We start from the raw sequence: 19,725 nt of genomic DNA on the forward strand, positions 1-19,725 counted from the left end.
CAGGACTGAAAGGGTTAAGGGCGGGGGGGGGGCGGCCCAGAGCGGAGACGATAGCCCCGCCCACCGGAGGGCAGGGGTGGGGCCTCGAGGAGTGAGCTCTCGGATTGGTCGAGAGGCAGGCGATACGCTAGGACGGTACCAACGGTCGGGGAGCCCGAGAGGCAGGGGGTGGGGGTGGGACCGCCGGCTCAGCGCAGGGAGAGGGCCAGGGAATGGCCGGGCCAGGGGCGGGTGGGAGCCGCAGTGGCGGCAGCGGTGGTGCTGGCGGCTGGGACCGGTGAGCGCTGCGTGGGGCGGCCCCTCCCCGGAGGTGGCGGGGGCAGAGGGGGCTGCAGTGCCCGGCGGCGCGGCGGCGTGCGGCGGCCAAGGAGCGAACCTAGGGCCCCCGCAGGTGAGCGGCTTGAGGGGGGCGGAGGTTGCGTGACCCGGGGGCCCGGCTCTGCCCCCGGCAGTGCTGGCGGGAAAGGGCGGGCGGCGGCGCACGGGGTGCGTGGCACGCGGGGCAGGGGGCCGCCTGGGGGCGGGGCGCCTCCCCAAGGAGCCCGGCGCCCGGGTCCTGAGGGGTCTCCAGCGGCCGCCACCTGTCCCAGAGGGAGAGCGGGCCCGGGCCGCGTCCCCCCCGGTTCCTGCGGGCCGAACCGTGGCGGTGGCTGGGACGTGGCCTCGGCCCGAGTGTCCTCGGCTCGCCTGAGGCGCCGGCCTTACCTGGGGATGCCTCGGGCCGCCGGGGGTCCTTCCAGTGACCAGCCCTCGTGCCGGACACGGTCACCTGAGGCGATTGGCACGGGTGCCGCCCTCCTGTCCCCTCGGGCGCCAGTTGCGGGGGGTGGTGGCGGGGGGCCCCGGAGAGGATCCTGCACCCCTGGGCCCGCCTCGTGGCCGGGAAACACGAGTGACCTGCAGGCCCCAGGCGGGAGGCGGGGTAGCTGTGCCCAGGGCCGTGTTCTCCTCGGGGTCCTCCACCCCGCGCTCGTCCTCGGGAGCGATTTTAAGGAAATGACAACGTAGTCCGGAGTGGGCTGCACTTGAGATTTCACTTCCGGGTGTGATGGCCCCACCCTCGGGAAAGAACCTAAAATGTTGCCATTGAGGAACGTGAGCGGTAGTCAAGCTGCGTCCTTGGTTGTGGGGATTTGATGTGAGTTTAGTTCTAACCAGGCGTCTGTGACCTGCGAGTCTCCCCCGGGAGGGAGGGAAGGGGCGGGAGGAGGTTGGAGGGAAAGTGGGGAGGACAGGGCAGGATGGGTCATTGCGGAAACCTTAGTCCTTTAGAGGCCAGGTCATCATTTGGATGGGGGAGGAGTTTATTAATTTGGGGAAAAGGAGAGATGCTGATACCCTGGACTTGAGTCTAGGGCCAGGTGTCAGTATCCTGTCCGCCCAGCCAGTTGCTCTCTGGAGGTTTGATTTCTCACCTTGAGAAGAAAAGTAGGAATGGTGGCATCCTTTAGCTGTCAACTTGTAGGACTTGATAAACATGCAATCTGGTCATTAAGATTGCTGTTTACCAGTTATTCCTGTTCTTCTTGAGCTGTACGTGAATGCCTGAATTTCATTGGAGCGGATTTGATACCTCAGTGTGCTTGTCTGTTACAGACATTCCTTGAGTTTATGCAGGACCTTTGAGCGAAGCCTTAGAGCACGCCCCATACTGAATGTTATCATCAAGACATGTCTTTCTGAGACCGAGGGACAGGTGTACAGAAGCTAAATTACTTGCCTAGACTCAGAGCCAATCTAGGGTAGATTTAAAGTTAATGTTTTGTTTTCCATTAATAACTTTTCTAAAGTTTGTGAAGGTGTTGGACTTTGGCCCCTAGAACCATACAATGCACTCAGTCCACAGGCGGCCTTCTGTATTTGAAAGTGCTTATCAAAGATAAAAAAGCACAAGCAGGTAATTCAGACTCTCGGCCTCACAGTAAAGCGCAGTGATAGAAATGGATGGAGGTAAAAGATGATGGGGAAATCGTGGAGCTCATAGCATTCCTTCAGTGTGGCTGGTGAAAATGTGACATTCATTTGTTCTGTTGGTTTCTCTGGAACCAGTAGGACGATAGCTATGATTTGGTTAAAGAATGAAAACTTGAAAACACATGCTCTGCTTTTCTTTCTAGGTACTTTGAATTAGGAAACAAACAAATCATTGTTTACTGTTCCTATCTAATCCTCTTTTTTTTTTAAAAAAAAAATTCTCAACCAAGGACATCTTCATTGATTTTTTTTAGAGAGAGGAGAAGGAAGAGAGGGAGAAACATCAATCATTTGCCTCCTAGACCTGCCCCATGGGAACTAAACCTGAGACCTAGGTATGTGCCTTGACGGGGAATCAAACCTGAGACCTTTTGGTGTGCAGGACAACGCTCCAACCAACTGAGCCACACTGGCCAGGGCTATCAGCTAATCCTTTATGTCACAGAATTATTTCATATTGAATTGCTGATTCCTTGACTTTTAGTCTGTTCTCTTGATTTCCATTTGTAGACTCCAACTCTTTCACACAGCCTTAAAGCTTCTGCTCTTTATCTTTTCTGAATTTTGAATTCCTAAATGTTTCTTTTCCTTTACTTGCTGGGCAGTCTTCAGCTTCCCAAACTTTGTGTGACCTGCCATTTCAGTGGTGTAAACCCTGAAGCCAGATACTTCAGCTCTTGAATTGATAGCTTTTTACAGTAGTAACCTCAGTGGTTGTCTCTTGGTGAATGCTGCAATCACAAACAGAATCAGAGGGCTGCTCTTTGTTTTCTGTGGCCATAGTTGCAGACAGTAAAAAGACAGTCTTCTGAAGCTGATGTCACGTCCCTCAGGGACGACGTGCTGGTGGTTTGTAGATGGGGTTGGAAGCACAGTTGCAATGAGGCACTCCAGTTTGTTGTAATAGTGATGGTAATTGGGGTACTCTTCTCTCTGTGCCTAACTGTACATAGCATATAGTAGATGTGCAGGAAATATTTGGTAGTTGAATGAGTGAATGGAAAACAGTATGAAGAAAGGGAAAAATTCTAATGCATATACTAAATAGTTTCATTCCTCTTTGTAAAAAAAAAAAAAAGCCAAAAAAATATGTTTTGGATTCCTGTTGAAAATATGTGGTGGGTATCTGTAAAGGGTGTTCCTTGCTGGAGCTGCTCTGAGATCAGATTGTGTGATTATGTGATGGTATAGCTACCTGCAGCCTGGGAGCAGCCTCTGGTGCTCAGGGCAGGCGAAGCTTCACAGACTTTACTTCCGCCTTCTCTGCCTAGGCTAACTGAGAAGTTAGATTGATAGTATTTTTGCAATAATAGAAGACCTATATCTCTTGGTGATTGCCAGTAACATTGACTGTAACTGTCCATCTTCTTGTCCCTTATATTGGGGGTGGGAGAGGAGACTTAACCCTCTCTGAAGTGCTTCTCCAGCAGCTCTTCATGCTACACCTCTCTCTCTTGTCCTTCCTTGAACTGACTCCCAAGGACAAGGAATTCATTAGCACAGACCTGGGGTATGGAACAGGAGACCTTACTTTGCAACTAAATCTAGCTTCTGACCAACTGATAATGTCACTATGATTGCTAGAGGAGTGTAGGAGAGAATATAATGCAAAGATCTAACAACGGTTTTATCTTTCTTACCCAGAAGTAAAAGAGGAAAGGCCTGGCTCTGGACCTGATGTCTTGGGGGGATGTCAGTTATCCCAGTATAAGATAAGAAAAGGAGGCTGATGTAGAAAAGAGATAGTAAGCTTTGGTGTATGTTTGTACTTTGGTGGGGTCTGTACTTTCTGAGAAGGTAACAACCATATGGAGGGGAGGGTACATTATGAAAGGAGGTCAAGGAATGTGGAACGATGAATGTGTATAGAACCAAGTACAGGTGAGGCAGTGAAGTCCATCATTCCATGCTCTCAACTGCTGGCTTTATGCTTTATGTATATAGCAGTACCTCATTTATCTACTACTGTTAGGGAATAAAGTATTATGTGCAAAAAAATCTTATTTTAACTATACTTTTTGTGGGGAAAAATTAGTGTATTATGTGCTTTGTTTGCTTTTTAAACAGTATAGTTTAAACAAGGTCATTCCTGGCATCCATTACTGAGAGTAATGGAGTGGGGCTTTGAGGTGATTGAAATACGCAGGTTGTTTACCCTGTCTGCTTTTTGAATTCTTGAATCTTTTTTAGTCAATCTGTCTCTTTCAAAGGTGGGAAAGCTGTGCTTTTGCTGTTGTTAGTGTCCCTGCTGCCCTCTTTTTAATTTGCAGCTTCTGGTCTGTGGAGTAGCAACCCAGATAACTCTGCCTCCTGCAATTGAATGTAAAACAGCTAAATAAGCTTCATGAGGGCCTGCAGCCTCTTCCCTGTTAATGGGTGAACTTTGGCTGCCCAAAAACCTTTTACTTATTTCTTGTTTCCTATCCTTGGTTTAGATCAGGAGTGGGGAACTGGTTCTGGCCCTGCCAAGGCATTAGGGGTGAGTTAATTAAATGTTTGACCAGTTGCAAAATAGCAGGCTAATTTTTAAATTGATAATTTTGTATGGCCTGTGAATGATATCATAAATATCCAAATGGCCTTGGCAGAAAAAGGTTCCCCACCCCTGGTTTAGGTAGTGAACTTGTACTATGTATAGGTGCATTTATGTTCCTGTTGTCCTTTCTGTAGGAAAAAAAACAAACGATGTGCAAGTACTAGCATTGGTTCTTGTTTCAGAAAGCATTGCCAATGCCACTTGAAACTCTGGTTCCAGCCCTGTCTTGTATCACTCATGGACAGTGTCTTGGACCATCTCCAGTGTTCCTGGAGCATTTCCAGCTCATCTTTACTCCCAGTCCCACCAGTCCCAGGATCCAGGTTGACAGTAGTATTGCCTTAAAAGCTGGAAGCAGGGTATGCAGAAGGCAGCAATTTAGAATTGAGTGTATAAAATTGGTATACAAAATTGCTATTTCTGCATTTTTGGGGACTTAGTTTCCCTGTGTCTATAAAAAGAGGCCACCTATAAGCCGAAGAGCTGAAGAAATTCTTCAGCAGAGACCATAAAGGTCTCTCCTCCTTGCTCTTCACTCCTTTTATTCAACAAGCTTTTATTGAGTACCTCTCATGTGCCCTGCACTGGGCTAGCTTACTTGGAAGTACAAAGAGAGTAAAACATATCTCCTGTCCTTAAGGAACTCACAATAGTAGAGATAGGCATACCAAAAAGGTGTGTGTGTGTGTGTGTGTGTGTGTGTGTGTGTATTTATATGTGTGTATTCAAGGGACTATGGCTGGAGCCACTAAGCCATAATTCAGCAGAGACCTGCTTGAGGTTCTGTTTCTAAAGTGATTTGTGGCCTGTCAGCTTGACACCCCTCTAGAACTTAAGGTTAAAAAATATGAAGTGTTATTGTTGCATAAAGTTTATATACCTTTCCAAGAACTGTAGTGAACTGAACAGTTAAGATGGAAAACATGAAAATCTAACGGAAAATGTTCTATTAACTGAAATTTGATATTTCCACACTATATAGGAATTGCATCCCACAGTAAGCCTTCAATAGTTATACACTAATAACAGAGCAGTGTAATACCTGAAACTTAGGAAGGTTCATTATTCTGGGCCCATTTGAAATAGAATGCAAATTCTTAGGCATTTCCAGAGTTTCTAGATCAGTGAACACTGCCTGTGTTGGTTTTTAAGAACAGATTTCACTAGCAGTATGAGCTAAAAACATTTTTTCTTTTCCATTTTCAAGGAGGAGGGTTAGAGGGTTGCCCTAAATCAAGGTTTAAATGGGACAGATTGCAGGCACTGAGTTTTTTTCAAAGAGGGAACAAGCACTGTTGCCGATTTCACTTTTACTCTCACACCCAGGAGGAAAGAAAGGCTACCTTAATGCTTCATACTGCCCAGTGAGTTTTTCAAGTTGGCTTCTTTCACAGGGAACTGTCAGAGGATTTCACCTCAGGGATTCTGAGCTTACAGAGATGAATTCATGTTTAAGTAGAAGTGAAAACAGGGAGGAAAAGCTAGCACTCAGAACAATTTGGACTCTATGGAAATTAGATTTTCTATGCCTGTAACTTTACTCCTTATTTGTTGTTGTTAGTTTTCACCTGAACATATTTTTCCATTGATTTTTAGAGAGTGGAAGGGAGAGAGAGACACACAGAGAAAGAGAAACATCAATGTAAGAGAGACACATCGGTTGGTTGCCTCCTGTGCCCTGACCAGCGCCAGGGATTGAGCCTGCAATCTAGGTACGTGCTTTTGACTGGAATCGAACCTAGGATCTTTCCGTCTGCAGGCTGACTCTCTATCCACTAAACCAAACTGGCTAGGGCTTAAGTTATTCTTAAGGCTTAAGAGCTTAAGGACATGCAAAGCTGTCATCTTTAAAACACAGCTAATTTTCCAAACTGAAGAATATTGTGAAAGGCATTATTTCAACATTTTTTTGTGAAATAGAATAAGTTCATGCTTCCCATCTGTTTCACTTAGATTGAATGTGGTGGAATTGAACTTTGTAGAGGAGAGAAACAGGTTGTTCAAATGAGTGACAGAGCCAGTCTTGTGCTTCACATAGTACCCACTCTGAACATGCCTGCTTGCTTACAGTCTTAGCTGCTCCTCAAATTGGGAAAGGATTTGGTTCAGGCATATAAGACTACTTGAACTCAGTAATGCAACAAGTGTATTTAGCCCCTGACTAACTCAGAAGACTATAACCAGTGAGAGTTATTTCTTTATAATTCTTTCTCCTCTCAGGAAGTCATCTTTGAGTTGTTGATACAATAATAATGACTAACAAGCAATTGCTATGGGTTGTCCAGGCACTAATTTTAGCAAAGTGCATGTGGTAATGTCATTCATTTTTAACAACTCTGTAAGTTAAGTAACAGTGTTCTTATTTTATTTTTCATTATGAGGAGACAGGCCCAGAATGGTTAGACATTAAATCACTTTCACAAGTCCCGCAGTAGGGGATACAGCAGGCATTCAGGCCAGGCATTCACAATCGGAGCACATACCCTTAATCCCTCTGCTACAGCTGAGTCTATAGTTAGAATAAGAAGGTGAATTTAGAAGCCCTTTCTTAAGTGGAGAATTAGCTGGAAAAGGAAAACCATATGCAGATACTGATTAATGTTATTATTTGATATACGTTGTTTTAAGTGAAGACTACCATTTGAAGCTGCAAAGAGTTGTACCCTAGCTGGTTTGGCTCAGTGGATAGAGTGTTGGCCTGTGGACTGAAGGGTCCCAGGTTCGATTCCAGCCAAGGGCACATGCCCGGGTTGTGGGCTGGATCCCCCCCAGTAGGGGGCGTCTGGGAGGCAGCCAATCGATGATTCTCTCTCATTGATGTTTCTATCTCTCTATCCCTCTCGCTTCCTCTCTGAAATCAATAAAAAAAATTAAAATAAAATAAAAATACTAAAAAAAAGGTGTAATATGATGTGGTGGTGGGCAGCTGGTGGCAGTGCAGGGTGGGCTGGCTTCCTGTAGCTACTTGGGGGTTTGTTCAGGTGATAAACAATGCCATTTGGTATTGGAGGTTTTGACTTCCTGTATAGAAGCACACAGTGCTAAGTAGAAAGGTTTCTGAATGCTCTTGCTTTTACTTCTAATAATTGCTACTAACCATCAGGAGAGACTGCTTTATTTCTAGGGGGCTGTTGATGATAATATAGCACAATGCTCTAATGTCACTACCAATTACAAAACAAAAGGGCAGTATATCAGACTTAGCCCAGGTGAAAGTGTGTGTGTTTCTAATTTTTTTTTCATTAAAGGGTTGTGATTTTTGCTTTTATTTATGGTTTGGCTGAAGTATAAAGGTTAGGCTTTATAAACGGTGCATGTGTAGTGGTGTGAATTTGTGTATAAGGTTAGCCTTAATTGCTCTAATGTATGTAAATGGCTTAAGATCGTGATTAATTTCTTATAATTATGTAGGACAGCTGGGTTCAGCTGTTTGGTTTTTCTGCCCACATGGTATAGGCTGCAGTCACATGTGTGGCTGTATTCAGTTAGCATCTTAACTGGAACTATAATGCCCTTGATGGTTTCACTTCTGTGTCTGGCACCTCAGCTGGGGTGCCATATCTCTTATCATTCAAGCGTCTGCCCTAAGCTGCTTGGTTCAATCCCAAGTGGAAGCTGTTAGGTCTCTTAAGGCCTAAGCCCAGAACCGACACAGTTACTTCCACAGCATTCTGTTGGTCAAAGCAAGTTACAAAGCTAGCTCAGATTCAGGGGAAGATTCTACCACTTAATGGCAGGAGTTGTTTGTTGGTGTCTATCTACAAAGACAATCAAAAACTCTTAATTAAATTCAGTTCTTACCTCTTATGCTCACCAAACCTTCAGAGGTTTGCTGAAACCAACAATTAACAAAAAAATTTATAAAAGGGCCCTTGTAATTCCTACTTAGAATCTAGGGCAGGGAGCTTGTGTGAGTAAATATGATCATATACTAGTTATATAATAAATTCCATCTCCTTTGCCACATTGCCTTTGTCAGTGGCCCTCTCGTTGAAATGTTCATACTGATCGTTTTCCTTATGGTACTTTACACTCCTAAGGTATGTTATGCTCCATTTATGTGGTAAGCACTTGATTTGACTATCGAATTGGAAACAAAAAAAGGTTATTACTGAAGCTTTCACTTTTAGTTAATCTGAGCAAAGGTTTGGATTTCTTCTCTGTGACCTTAGGAGTAGTGTGAGGTGTCACTTGACTGGAGGGAGACTCAAGGGACATTGCTACCAATGAGGCCTGGAATCTCACTGGTAGCTTGGGAGCCCATAGTAAGGTAGTGAGCATTGGGCCAGTTGTTCTCGTGTTCCTCAGAAGCCACACACACTGAATTTTATCACACGACTAGAGGCCAGATGCACGAAATTTGTGCAAGGGGCTCAGCCCTTGCAGCCGCGACGGCTTGCCTCAGCCAGCACAGCCCCGGCTTTGTCCGGAAGATCGTCCGGAAGGTCGTTTGGCTGTCTGGTCTAATTAGCATATTACGCTTTTATTATTATAGATTATTATAGGTAGATGACTTAGAGACCTCTGCACCAATGTGTTTTTCTATCTATATTTCTCCAGACATCAGCCAGATTCTTGAACAGAGGACTTTATAGTAGGACCTCACTTCTGTGTTATCTATCACTCTTCTCTCAAACAACTTAACAGTCCTAAGTTTATCATCCATGTAGGATGATGTATGTGTGTGTAGAATGAAAGTAAATAGAGCCTCCCCAGCAAGCCTCATTGAGGTGATAGAACCGAGAGTGAAACCAGGGTTCAGTAGGAAAATTCCTTATAAAGGTCTACCTTCCAGAACTCGAATCTGGGAGTTTATGCCAACTTTTAGTGTGAAGACTACCATTTGCACTGCCTCTTTTCTATTTAACATTTTTTGAGTTATGTTATTACCTTGAGTTTATTTGTTCTTTGAGGTGGGCTCTGTTCCACATAACAGAAACATGAAGATAAATGACCATACTATAACTGGGCAGTGTTACACTGTTAGAGGCATTTACAAGAGGAGGTGAGGGCATGAAATAGAGCTGGAATGCAGGTCAAGTTTTCATGAATAATTTGGAATATACCCAGTGATATTGCTTTAATTTCCTTAATATTTGAAATGGGCATCTTAGAAACCCAGTTTGTAGATGGTATAGTATGCTGCTATCTCAAAGAAGATAATATACCATGGAAAGCCTGTCTTGAGCACTCTCCCTCTCAAGGATACAGGAGTAAAGTATACCATCATTAAAAGATGGAATTAATCCATATCATACATTTTTTTCTGGAAGAGGAATCTTGCAAACTCTATTTTATTTTATTTTTTGTTAATCCTCACTCGAGGATATTTTTCCATTGATTTTTAGGGAGAGTAGAAGAGAGAGGGAAAGACGGAGAGAAACTGATGTGAGAGAAATACATCGATTGGTTGCCTCCTGCACATTCCCCAACCAGGGCCCAGGTGCGGAGGGGAGGGGGAGCCTGCAACCAAGGTCCATGCCCTTGCCAGAATTGAACCCAGGACCCTTTGGTCTGCAGGCCGACACTCTAGCCTCTAAGCAAAACCGACTAGGGCAAACTCAAACTTTTGTAGAAATTACACTATAATTTCTACTAGTACATTGTCAATTTCTTAAATATCTTTGTGTTTTCTGAAATGTCAGTAGCAATAGTGTAGGTAAAGAAGTAGATTGCCAAAAAAAGGGAGGACAGCTGATTATGGATAGCCAACGCCACTTGATACATACTCATTTAGGTTGAAGCTGAGAAGAGAGTGATGCCTAGCCACGAGATTGGCTGAAGCCATGTAGGGGAGGGCTTTAATGCCTTGCTAAGGAATTTGTGGAAATCAAATGTGGTATGTGATTAGAAAACTGGTTTTGCTGCATTATCTAGTCTGTATTGGAGAACCTGGTGGCCCAGAAGGCCGTTTTTCAGTGATCAAGTAGAAGGTGATAAGCACTAAGTTAAATTGGCGGCTGTGGGGATGAAGGACAGTTGGAGAGAACAGTGCCAAATTGTGTGTGATATTATTCTACCCCGATCTGATGACATCTCAGCATAAAAACTTGCTTAGTCTCTTTTTTAAACCTGCCCTGCCTGCTAATCTGCAGTGGTAAAGAGTGAAATAATCTGACAGTTGAACTCTTCAGTTCACTTGATAGAAACTTCCAGTTGAATGGATGAATTGTTTGCAGCCCTAAATTGATGAATGTGTTCTTCTGAAGCCTTTTCCAAAGGTTAATAAGGTTGCAGAACTTAAAAGCACACACTCAGATTGCAGAATTGGACAATTTGTTTTGTATGAATTTTGAAGCTGCTAGAAGTTTCTATATTAGTAATTTAAAAAAACAGCTCAGTATTCCTAACCATTATTCTAAATGTTTACATATGATATATTTATATAGCATGAGGGAATTCCTATTACTATAAATGAAATGAGCAGCATCATTAGAAGTTTATGGGTTAACCAGACTTTCGTTCTGAAGAATGTTTTATGGCAAGTGAAAGGCTGTTGAACCGACGCCTTTTCTAAAACTGTACCAGGGCTGTAGGGAGTTGTAGCTGGAGGTGCTGAGGAAGCGATTGGTGACACAGCGAGGTTTCCGTGTTCCCTTTCATCACTGCAGCGAGAAATGTGTACTGTTGTACAAATAACTGAAGAAGTTGTGTGGTTCAGGTTGTATTGGGACTAGCAAAAGTCTGCAACCTGTTCTCCTAGCATTGCTGTTATCAGTATTCACAGGGAACTGTTTTACTGAATGTCACACCAAACTTGACAGCTGTCACAATTACATTTTGGATGCACTGGAATTGCCTTTGTTTCAGCTAATAGTGTTACATACTCCCTGGGAAATGATGATGATGAAACAAGACAGGTGGCTGGAGATAATTAGAACTTGAATTTGACTCTGATTTTTCTACTTCTTGAAAACTAACATGAAAAGAATAGTTGGTCAATCACTAAGAAGACACTGCATGTCAGCAGGCTGACCTCAAAGTGCTTCTTAGAACACATTTGCTCGACTAGACTGTTGGGGATGTGTTTCAGCTGTTGTTAGGGGAACAGTCAGTCTCCAGTTGGGGTGGATGTGCTTCAGGCGGAATCATTTGCCTAAAAATGATAAAACCTTTTGTATTGGTTTTATTTCTTCGATTAATGGTTTATGTTGTTGAATGAATTGGTGAGGCGACACCCTGTTATCTTCTTGTCATCTTTGTCTTAGCCCAATACTGGGCTGTCTGTAAGCACACAGAGAGCAAGCTTGTGCATGATTTCAAATGACCCTGTGGGGTAGAAAGCAACCTGTCAGCATGCAAATGAGACTGGATTGTATGCTCTTGACACCCTTACACAGATCTTGTATCTGGAATATTTTAGTTTGAGAATTGACTGAATGTGGTTGGCCCCAACTGCAAGTAGCACTTCTTTATTCTGTGGCATCAGTGTTTTTGTTATGTGTTTGATCAGTCCAGACTTAATCGTGTTGCTATAGTACCAGGTTTCATTAGTGTTCCAGTCATGTTTCACTTATAGCCAGATGGTATAGGGATGTTTTTCCTTTACTTAGTTTATCCAGATTTGGTTATCTATATTTTATAGAGATTTTAATTTTGAAAAATAATTAGTGGAAGGCTGATTAAGTAGAGATGTGTTTGGGTGTTGTATGTAAATACATGGTCAGCAGATATGACACGTATCATATGAAAGATATTACTCTGGGAACTTGGATTCGGAGGAGTTATTTGTCTCCTCTGTACTCTCATTGGCATTTTTAGGAGTTCCTGTCTTACAGTGTGTCATAAAACTTACCTTCAGAGAAGAGAAGAACTGGAAAGCTACCAAATATTGGTGGTTTGGATGTTCAAAACTCCTTTATGGATTTTGAAAGGTAAAAATGAAAGTTATGTTATACAATTCTTTTTTCTTGTTAATCCTCACCTGAGGATATTCTTTCCATTGATTCATACAGAGAGTGGGAGGGAGGAAGGGATGGAGGGAGAAAGAAACATCTGTGTGAGAATTGGTTGCCTACCTCTCATGCCCCAACTGGGGTGGGAATCGAACCTGCAACCCAGCCCTTGAACAGGAATAGAACCCCAAGACCCTTTGGTTCGAGGGCCGATACTCTACCATGAGCCACACTGGCCAGGGCAGATTTACTCAATTCTTAATGTTTTAACTTTCGTTGTGTTTTTCCTCATTGTTTTGGTTTTTAGGAATTCGTAGCTGTTCAAATGGCTCCTAGATGGCTCTGCATCTTATAAAGCAGTATTTGCTTTTAAATTTTAACTATACCTAGTTCTTAACTATTAAGTTTTTCCCCAGACTAGTTAATTTTAAGTTATTAGGTCTTCTCAAGCATAGGATTAGCAAGGTGTAATGTATTTGAGGTTTGCAAAAGTTTCAAAGGGAAGGACAGGATTTCTGATTGAATTTTGCTTTATACTTGGGCTTGCAGGAATTGTGGGAGGTGCTTCAGTGAAGAAATGGACCAGTGTGTATAATCATGGAGTCTCCTTGCTAACCATCACCACCTGCTCTCCCTGATACGTGAGAGAGAGTGGGTCTGGGGAGAAGGAAAGAGGTCAACATGAAGCTGAAGCAGCGAGTCGTGTTGTTAGCAATTCTCCTTGTCATCTTTATCTTCACCAAAGTTTTCCTGATTGACAACTTAGATTCATCGGCTGCCAACCGGGAGGACCAGAGGGCTTTTCACCGAATGATAGCTGGCTTGCGGGTGGAGCTGGCATCCAAGCTGGACCACACCTTGCAGTCTCCCTGGGAGATTGCAGCCCAGTGGGTGGTTCCCCGGGAAGTGTATCCTGACGAGGCACCAGAGCTGGGGGCAATCATGCATGCCATGGCCACCAAAAAAATCATTAAAGCTGATGTGGGTTACAAAGGGACACAACTGAAAGCCTTACTGATACTTGAAGGAGGACAGAAAGTTGTCTTCAAACCTAAGCGGTAAGTCTTTATCTTAGAAGTTACATGTGCTAGTTGGTTGATGCGTGTAATTTGGGATTGTGTAAGAGGGGTCATCTCCTTCTCTTGGTTTTCTCTTCAGTAAAATGAGAGGGGTAGACTGGAAGATCTCCGAAGTCTTTTCTAGGTCTTAATGTTCTATGAGTCTTTGAGTAGGGGAAATTCTAGGAACATAATTTGGTTCCATATAAGACAAATTTTTTACAGTTAGAGCTGTCCTTCTAAATTAATCAAGTATCTACTATGTTCCAGATGTTAGAGATACAAAATGAGTTGGTTAGGAAATAAGCCACTTGTCACCAAAACTGTGCAGTTAGAGACTAGATAACTACATGTTTTAGAGAAGGAGTTACCCAGAGCTGGAGTGGGTTTTGGATCAATGACTAAGGTCCCTCTTAGCGCTGAAGCTATAATTCTTTCACCTGGGTTTTCTTCTTGCTTTAATTTTAATGAATAGACTTTTTTCCAATCCTCATTCGAGGATATTTTTCCCAGTGATTTTTAGAGAGAGAGGAAGGGAGGGGAAGAGACAGAGAGAAACATTGATATGAGAGAGACCCATTGACCCTTCAGTCCAAGGGCCAGTGCTCTCCAAGCATGTCAAACTCACAGCCAGTAGACTGCATGCCTCATTTATAAATGCAGCCCACTGGCTGCGAGTTTGACATGCTTGCAATCACTGCGCCAAGCCAGCTAGGGCTAGACTTTTATTTATTTTTTAAGCAGTTTTATGTTTACAGAAAAATCGAGGGTGAAGTACAGAGAGCTCCTATGTATTCCCTCTCCCCAGTTTCTCATATTATTATCTTGCATTTGTGTAGTACATTTGTTATAATTGATAAGCCAGTATTTATTAACTACTGTCCACACTTTACATTAAGGTTCACTTTGTGTTTTATATTCTGTGGGTTTTGATAAACATATAATGACAAGTATTCACCATTACAGTATCATACGGAATAGCTCCCCTGCCCTAAACATTCCCTGTGTTCCACCTATTCATCCCTCCCTCCCCCTCTCCTTCCTCTCTCCCTCTCCTTAGCCCCTGACAACCACTGATCTTTCTACTGTCTCCATAGGTTTGCCTTTCCCAGAACCCCATATAGTTGGAATCAGACCTTTTGTAGCCTTTTCAGATTGGTTTCTCTCACTTAGCATTATGCATTTAAGGTTTCTGTCTTTTTTAAAATATATTTTTATTGATTTCAGAGAGGGAGAGAGAGACAGAAACATCAATGATGAGACAGAATCACCGATTGGCTGCCCCTCCTGCCCCCCGCCACAAGCCCCCACCAGGGATCCAGCCCGAAACCCCAGGCACGTGCCCCAACCAGGAATCTAACCGTGACAACCTGGTTCATAGGTGGATGCTCAACCACTGAGCCACACTAGCTGGGTTCTCTGTGTCTTTCTGTGGCTTGACAGCTCATTTCTTTTTATTGCTGAATAATATTCCATTGTCTGTATGTATCACAGTTTGTTTATTCATTTCACCTACTGAAGGACATTGTGGTGCTTCCAAGTTTTGGAAGTTATGAAAAAAGCTGCTACCAACATTTGTGTGTAGGTTTTTGTGTAGTTGTAAGTTTTTAGCTCATTTGAGTAAATACCAAGGAGCACAATTGCTGAATCATATGGTAAGAATATATTTAATTTTGTAAGAAACTGTCTTCCAAAGTGTCTGTACCATTTTACATGCCCACCAGCAATGAATGAAATTTCCTGTTGCACCACATCACCCTCACCAGCATTTGGTATCTGTGTTTTGGATTTTGGCTATTCTCTTAGGTCAGTGGTCGGCAAACTCATTAGTCAGCGGAGCCAAATATCAACAGTACAACGATTGAAATTTCTTTTGAGAGCCGAAAACTGACTTCTGCGCATGGGCCACGAAGTTTCAACGTGATATTTTGTGGAAGAGCCACACTCAAGGGGCCAAAGAACCGCATGTGGCTCGCGAGCCGTAGTTTGCTGACCACTGTCTTAGGTGTACAGTGATATCTCATTGTTCCTTTTACCTGCATTAAGCAGAAAACAGGGCCATTTTAGTTACCTTGGTCTAAACTTGAACTGGAGAGTGGACTGTCTGTTGTTAAACAGCGACCCCTTTGGACTTCTGTAAGGATCTATGGAGATAATTTGTGTGTCAGTTCTGTAGTATAATTTTTTTGAAAAATTTTCTGCAAATATACTAGTATGAATTTGAAATAGGTTAACATGGTAATTCATACTCCTTTGCCAGGAATTAGTAAGGGGTGAATTTTCTCAAAGTTGGTAATATCTAAAATTTTCTGTGTACTAACTTTTCCCCCCACTTCTCAAAGGAGCTTTTGAAAGAATTAAAACACATACTTTGGGTCTCTTGCTGGAGTAGGAGAAGAAATACGGGGTAAAGATATACATAACTCAACTGTGAGCAGAGTAGTTGGCCTTGTGCCTTCATTATCCAACTCTCAGTATATAATAGGCAGCCAGAGAACTAATATATTGGGATCCCAGAAACTGAAGAGATCTGCATTTACCTGGAACTGGGAAGCATGACATATGGAAGGTGTGGGAATTAGGAAAGCTTACAAATGCAGTAGACTTTCGGCGAACACAAGTCTGATTGGCAGGTAATAAGGAAAGAGTATAGTTATATGGGCCTTGGGGCCTAATTTCCAATGACTGCACACTGTTTGCCAGGCGTTGCACCAACTACATTTGTATCTGTTAATGTCTCTACCCTTCTTCACAACTGGGAGCAGTCATAGTACTTGTTTCCAGAATAAGAAACTGAGGCTTAGGGGCAGTAACTAACTTGACAAGGTCACCCTGCAGCAATGAATGGAGTTGGCGTTTGGCTCTGTTGGAGTGTGAGCAGCTGGTGGTGTGCTGCACATGTAATTCTCTTGTTTGTTTGCCTTCCTGTAAGTGTAATGACGTGGCACACCCATCATCAAAAATCGCTAGCTTAGTTTTGAAATGTGGTCTTTGACCTCTTGGTTTTGTAGCCTGAGAGATAAGCAAATAGATGAGTCGTGGGCATTTTTAAATAAGAGGATATCCTCTCCACACCCACTGTTTGTATACCAGAGAATTGAGAGTGAGATGGGACAGCAGGAAGTGTAGAAGTCAGGTAGTCGGTGTGTGCAGTATTAGTACCAGTCCAGGTGCTTTGCAGGTACGCCTGGGTGTTTAGACAAGGTACTAATATAAGTGGAGGGGGAGGAGCCTGGCTGGTGACTAGGGGAGGTGGTCTCAGATAAATGCGTAAACTAACCTTAGTCACTATTGCTTCATCTCATATCTCGTATAATCTTCTCATTGTCTTCCTCTTCCAGACCATGCTGAACACTTTTATTCTTCCCCCAGTACCCATATTATCCCTGTGCTGCCCAGCTTCCAACATCCAGGGACTTCCCATTGCTCACTAGACCAAATCAGTGTCCACAGCCTAATAGGCCCCTCGCAGTCTCGTCCTCCTCTCTGCACCCAACTTTTTATTTCTGTCAGACTGGTCCCCTTCTCCTCACCACCTCCTGAAGAGCCTGTGTCCACCCCCAGCTCCAGGGGACTGTCCTCCCCCACCCAGCAAGCTGTATGGGCCCCTGCAGTGGCGATAGTGCTCTGAGTCCCAGCACACACTGACCTGTGCTGACTCCACCTGGCACCGTCGCAGACCGGGGAAGGTGGCTGTACGGTTAAGTGCTCGTAGAAATTGATTCCAGTCCTGAAGGACCCAGCACATGATACTGTGACCCCGGGGACTTCAGAGACTACTTAGTCCTCGTGTAAGTGCAAATTAATGTCCTTGGTCAGACTCTAATGCCCTTCACCAGAGGGTAGGAGTGATTTATTAGCTGTTACTGTATGAATTTTGCTGCTCTGTCAGGGACTTAAGATGGATCACTGTGCTGAGAGGAGGAGCTGGGTCCTCACTGCTAATGGAGACTTGCCCCTTTCTGTACAGCCCTTTGTGGTTCTGGCTTTGCTGGAGCCTGCTTGTCCATGTCCTGCTCTCAGAGGTGGGGGATGGAAGATAGATGATATGTAGGACCACAGTGACGCTTTTATTTACACATTTTGCCTCATATTATAAAAGTGATTTTTTTCTCAATGTAGCTGTCTCCATTCTGGAAGTAAATTGATTGTCACAGGCACATACTGTAGTTATAGTGAGGACAAGATGGCAGGGGCCGGGGAGTGGGTAGAAGTGAGGGAGTGGTCTTAGGGAGTGCTGAAGGGGGCGCTGGAGCTCAGCTTATCCAGCTACTGGTTTCATGGGGGCCAGAAATGAGACCCAGAGTTCTGACACCACATTTCACACACCTGAAACATGAGCTAAGGGTTTGGACTTTCTGACTCCTATAATGCTCTTTCCTTCTGATTCTTAGTCCTTTCTTTCCCCTTCCCTCCCTGCCTTCTTCTCCAGCCCATTTGCAGAGTTCCTGGGTTCCTCTGGTCTTACCTTTCCCTTGGAACAGCCTCTGATTCACTAAGAGGAATAGACTGCTCATCACCACATGTGTTCCTGTGGCTCCACTGGACTCAAAAATGAAGTATCCAAGGACTGCCCCCCAGTTTTACTGCAGCCTACAGCTGTAGTGGGGAGAGAGGTGCTTGAAGTGACAGCTTTGGCTTCAGTTCCATTTTAAAACGGAGACTTTTAATTAGGAGGGAGCCAGTATAATCCTAGGTAGCCGAAACAATGCTTTGACACTAGAAACAAAAAAATCCATTTGAGTATATTGACACTGCTAAGGAGAAGCTGGTTTCCAGCAAGGTGCTGATACATGGCTGTCTTCTAGCATGTGTTTCATCACTTTGCCTTGATAAATGTGTTTCGTGGACATGCTTTCACTTTATATTCCACAGTCATTATGTTGAAGGTCATGCCTTTTCTAGTACCATTTCCCACTTCCCCACATTCTTGTCAGCTTTGCAGATCCATGTGTCCTCAGCAGAGCAACTCTGCTTCAATCTCAGTTTATTTCTAGTTGACAGTTCCCTGTATAGCTAATAGGTCTCCTTTTGAAACAGGAAATGTAGGTGAACAGTAGAGTGAAATGTAGGTGAGTTAGGTGTCTTTTTCTTCTCAATTAAAGGTTTAAATTGTATCTATTTTTATGATTAGTGGAGAGAAATATGCCAGTTTTCATTATCCTGTGTTTGTCATGCATACGATGTAGAATGGTGTTTGAGGTGACACAGATCTTAGAAATTGCCTCTTAATCAAGCCCCTGGTGTTGTAGGTAAGGAATGTAAGGTCCAGAGAAAAGGGTTTTGCTCAGGCAGGTAGCTCTTACTCCAGTCCAGTGTTTCTTCTGCTGTATCATCATAAACATAAAGAGAAACAGACCAGCTCTTTTCAAATGCACCTTTGCCTACTTATTAACAGAAAAAGGTGTATCGGGACCATTTCCCAAGAAATTTAAACTTCTCTTACAAGCCTTTTGCGATAGCCAAACAACTACAGACCTTACCACTATTGTGGAGATACAAAGATGGTCCTTGCCCTCCAGAAAATTACCTTGTAGTTTGAAAGTCTTTTCGATGGGGTAAAAAAATAACATCTTCTGAGTTTTATTAATAGAATGATTGCTGCGGTAGAGAGAGAACATTGGTTTCTTCTCCACTTCATCCTCGCCCTGTCTACCAGTGACTCGTGTCATCCACGATTGTCTCAGCGTTGACAGGGAAGGTGTTATGGAGCAGAACCAGGCTTGCCGAAGTATCTGTGCACTGGCCCTGGTGCTGGCACCTGTGGTACTGATGTATTCATGTCTCCATCTGTGCTTCCCATTCTCTCTGCAGGTATAACCGAGACTACGTGGTAGAAGGCGAACCCTACGCTGGTTATGACAGACACAATGCAGAGGTGGCAGCCTTTCACTTGGACAGGTATGTGTGTAATCACAGTGGTTTACTTGCATTATTTCCTTTAAAGGCTGTGACACTAATAACTTTGACTTGTTACCTACTTTGGAGATCTGATTGACTAATTCCGTGAAATTTGTATGAGTCCCTCATAATTCAGGTGGTACTAGGAATACCAAAATACATTTCTTTCTTTTTTCCCCCCATATATTTTTATTGATTTCAGAGAGGAAGGGAGAGGGAGAGAGAGATAGAAACATCAATGATGACAGAGAATCATTGATCGGCTGCCTCCTTCAGGCCCCCTACTCTAGGGATCAAGCCTGCAACCCGGGCATGTGCCCTGACCAGGAATTGAACTGTGACCTCCTGGTTCATAGGTTGA

At 43.7% G+C, this 19,725-nt stretch overlaps 1 protein-coding gene across 4 annotated transcripts in view; it reads left to right on the forward strand.

Annotated features, from left to right (window-relative positions):
• The first annotated feature begins 243 nt into the window (after nt 1-243).
• FAM20B (FAM20B glycosaminoglycan xylosylkinase) overlaps nt 244-19,725 on the forward strand; it is a 37,117-nt gene continuing 17,635 nt past the window's right edge. Inside the window, exons 1-4 of one of the 4 annotated variants that reach the window (XM_079761032.1) lie at nt 244-391; nt 12,272-12,384; nt 12,955-13,463; nt 19,278-19,364. In XM_079761032.1, the coding sequence (XP_079617158.1) occupies nt 13,087-13,463; nt 19,278-19,364 (464 nt within the window). In that variant the 5' untranslated portion in view covers nt 244-391; nt 12,272-12,384; nt 12,955-13,086. Of the gene's footprint in view, nt 392-1,039; nt 1,139-12,271; nt 12,385-12,954; nt 13,464-19,277; nt 19,365-19,725 lie in introns of those variants that run through there. The other 3 variants (XM_079761029.1, XM_079761030.1, XM_079761031.1) reach the window with 3 other exon arrangements.

This window comes from Cnephaeus nilssonii (genome assembly GCF_951640355.1).
Source record: "Cnephaeus nilssonii genome assembly, chromosome: 21".
Lineage (NCBI taxonomy): Eukaryota > Metazoa > Chordata > Mammalia > Chiroptera > Vespertilionidae > Cnephaeus > Cnephaeus nilssonii.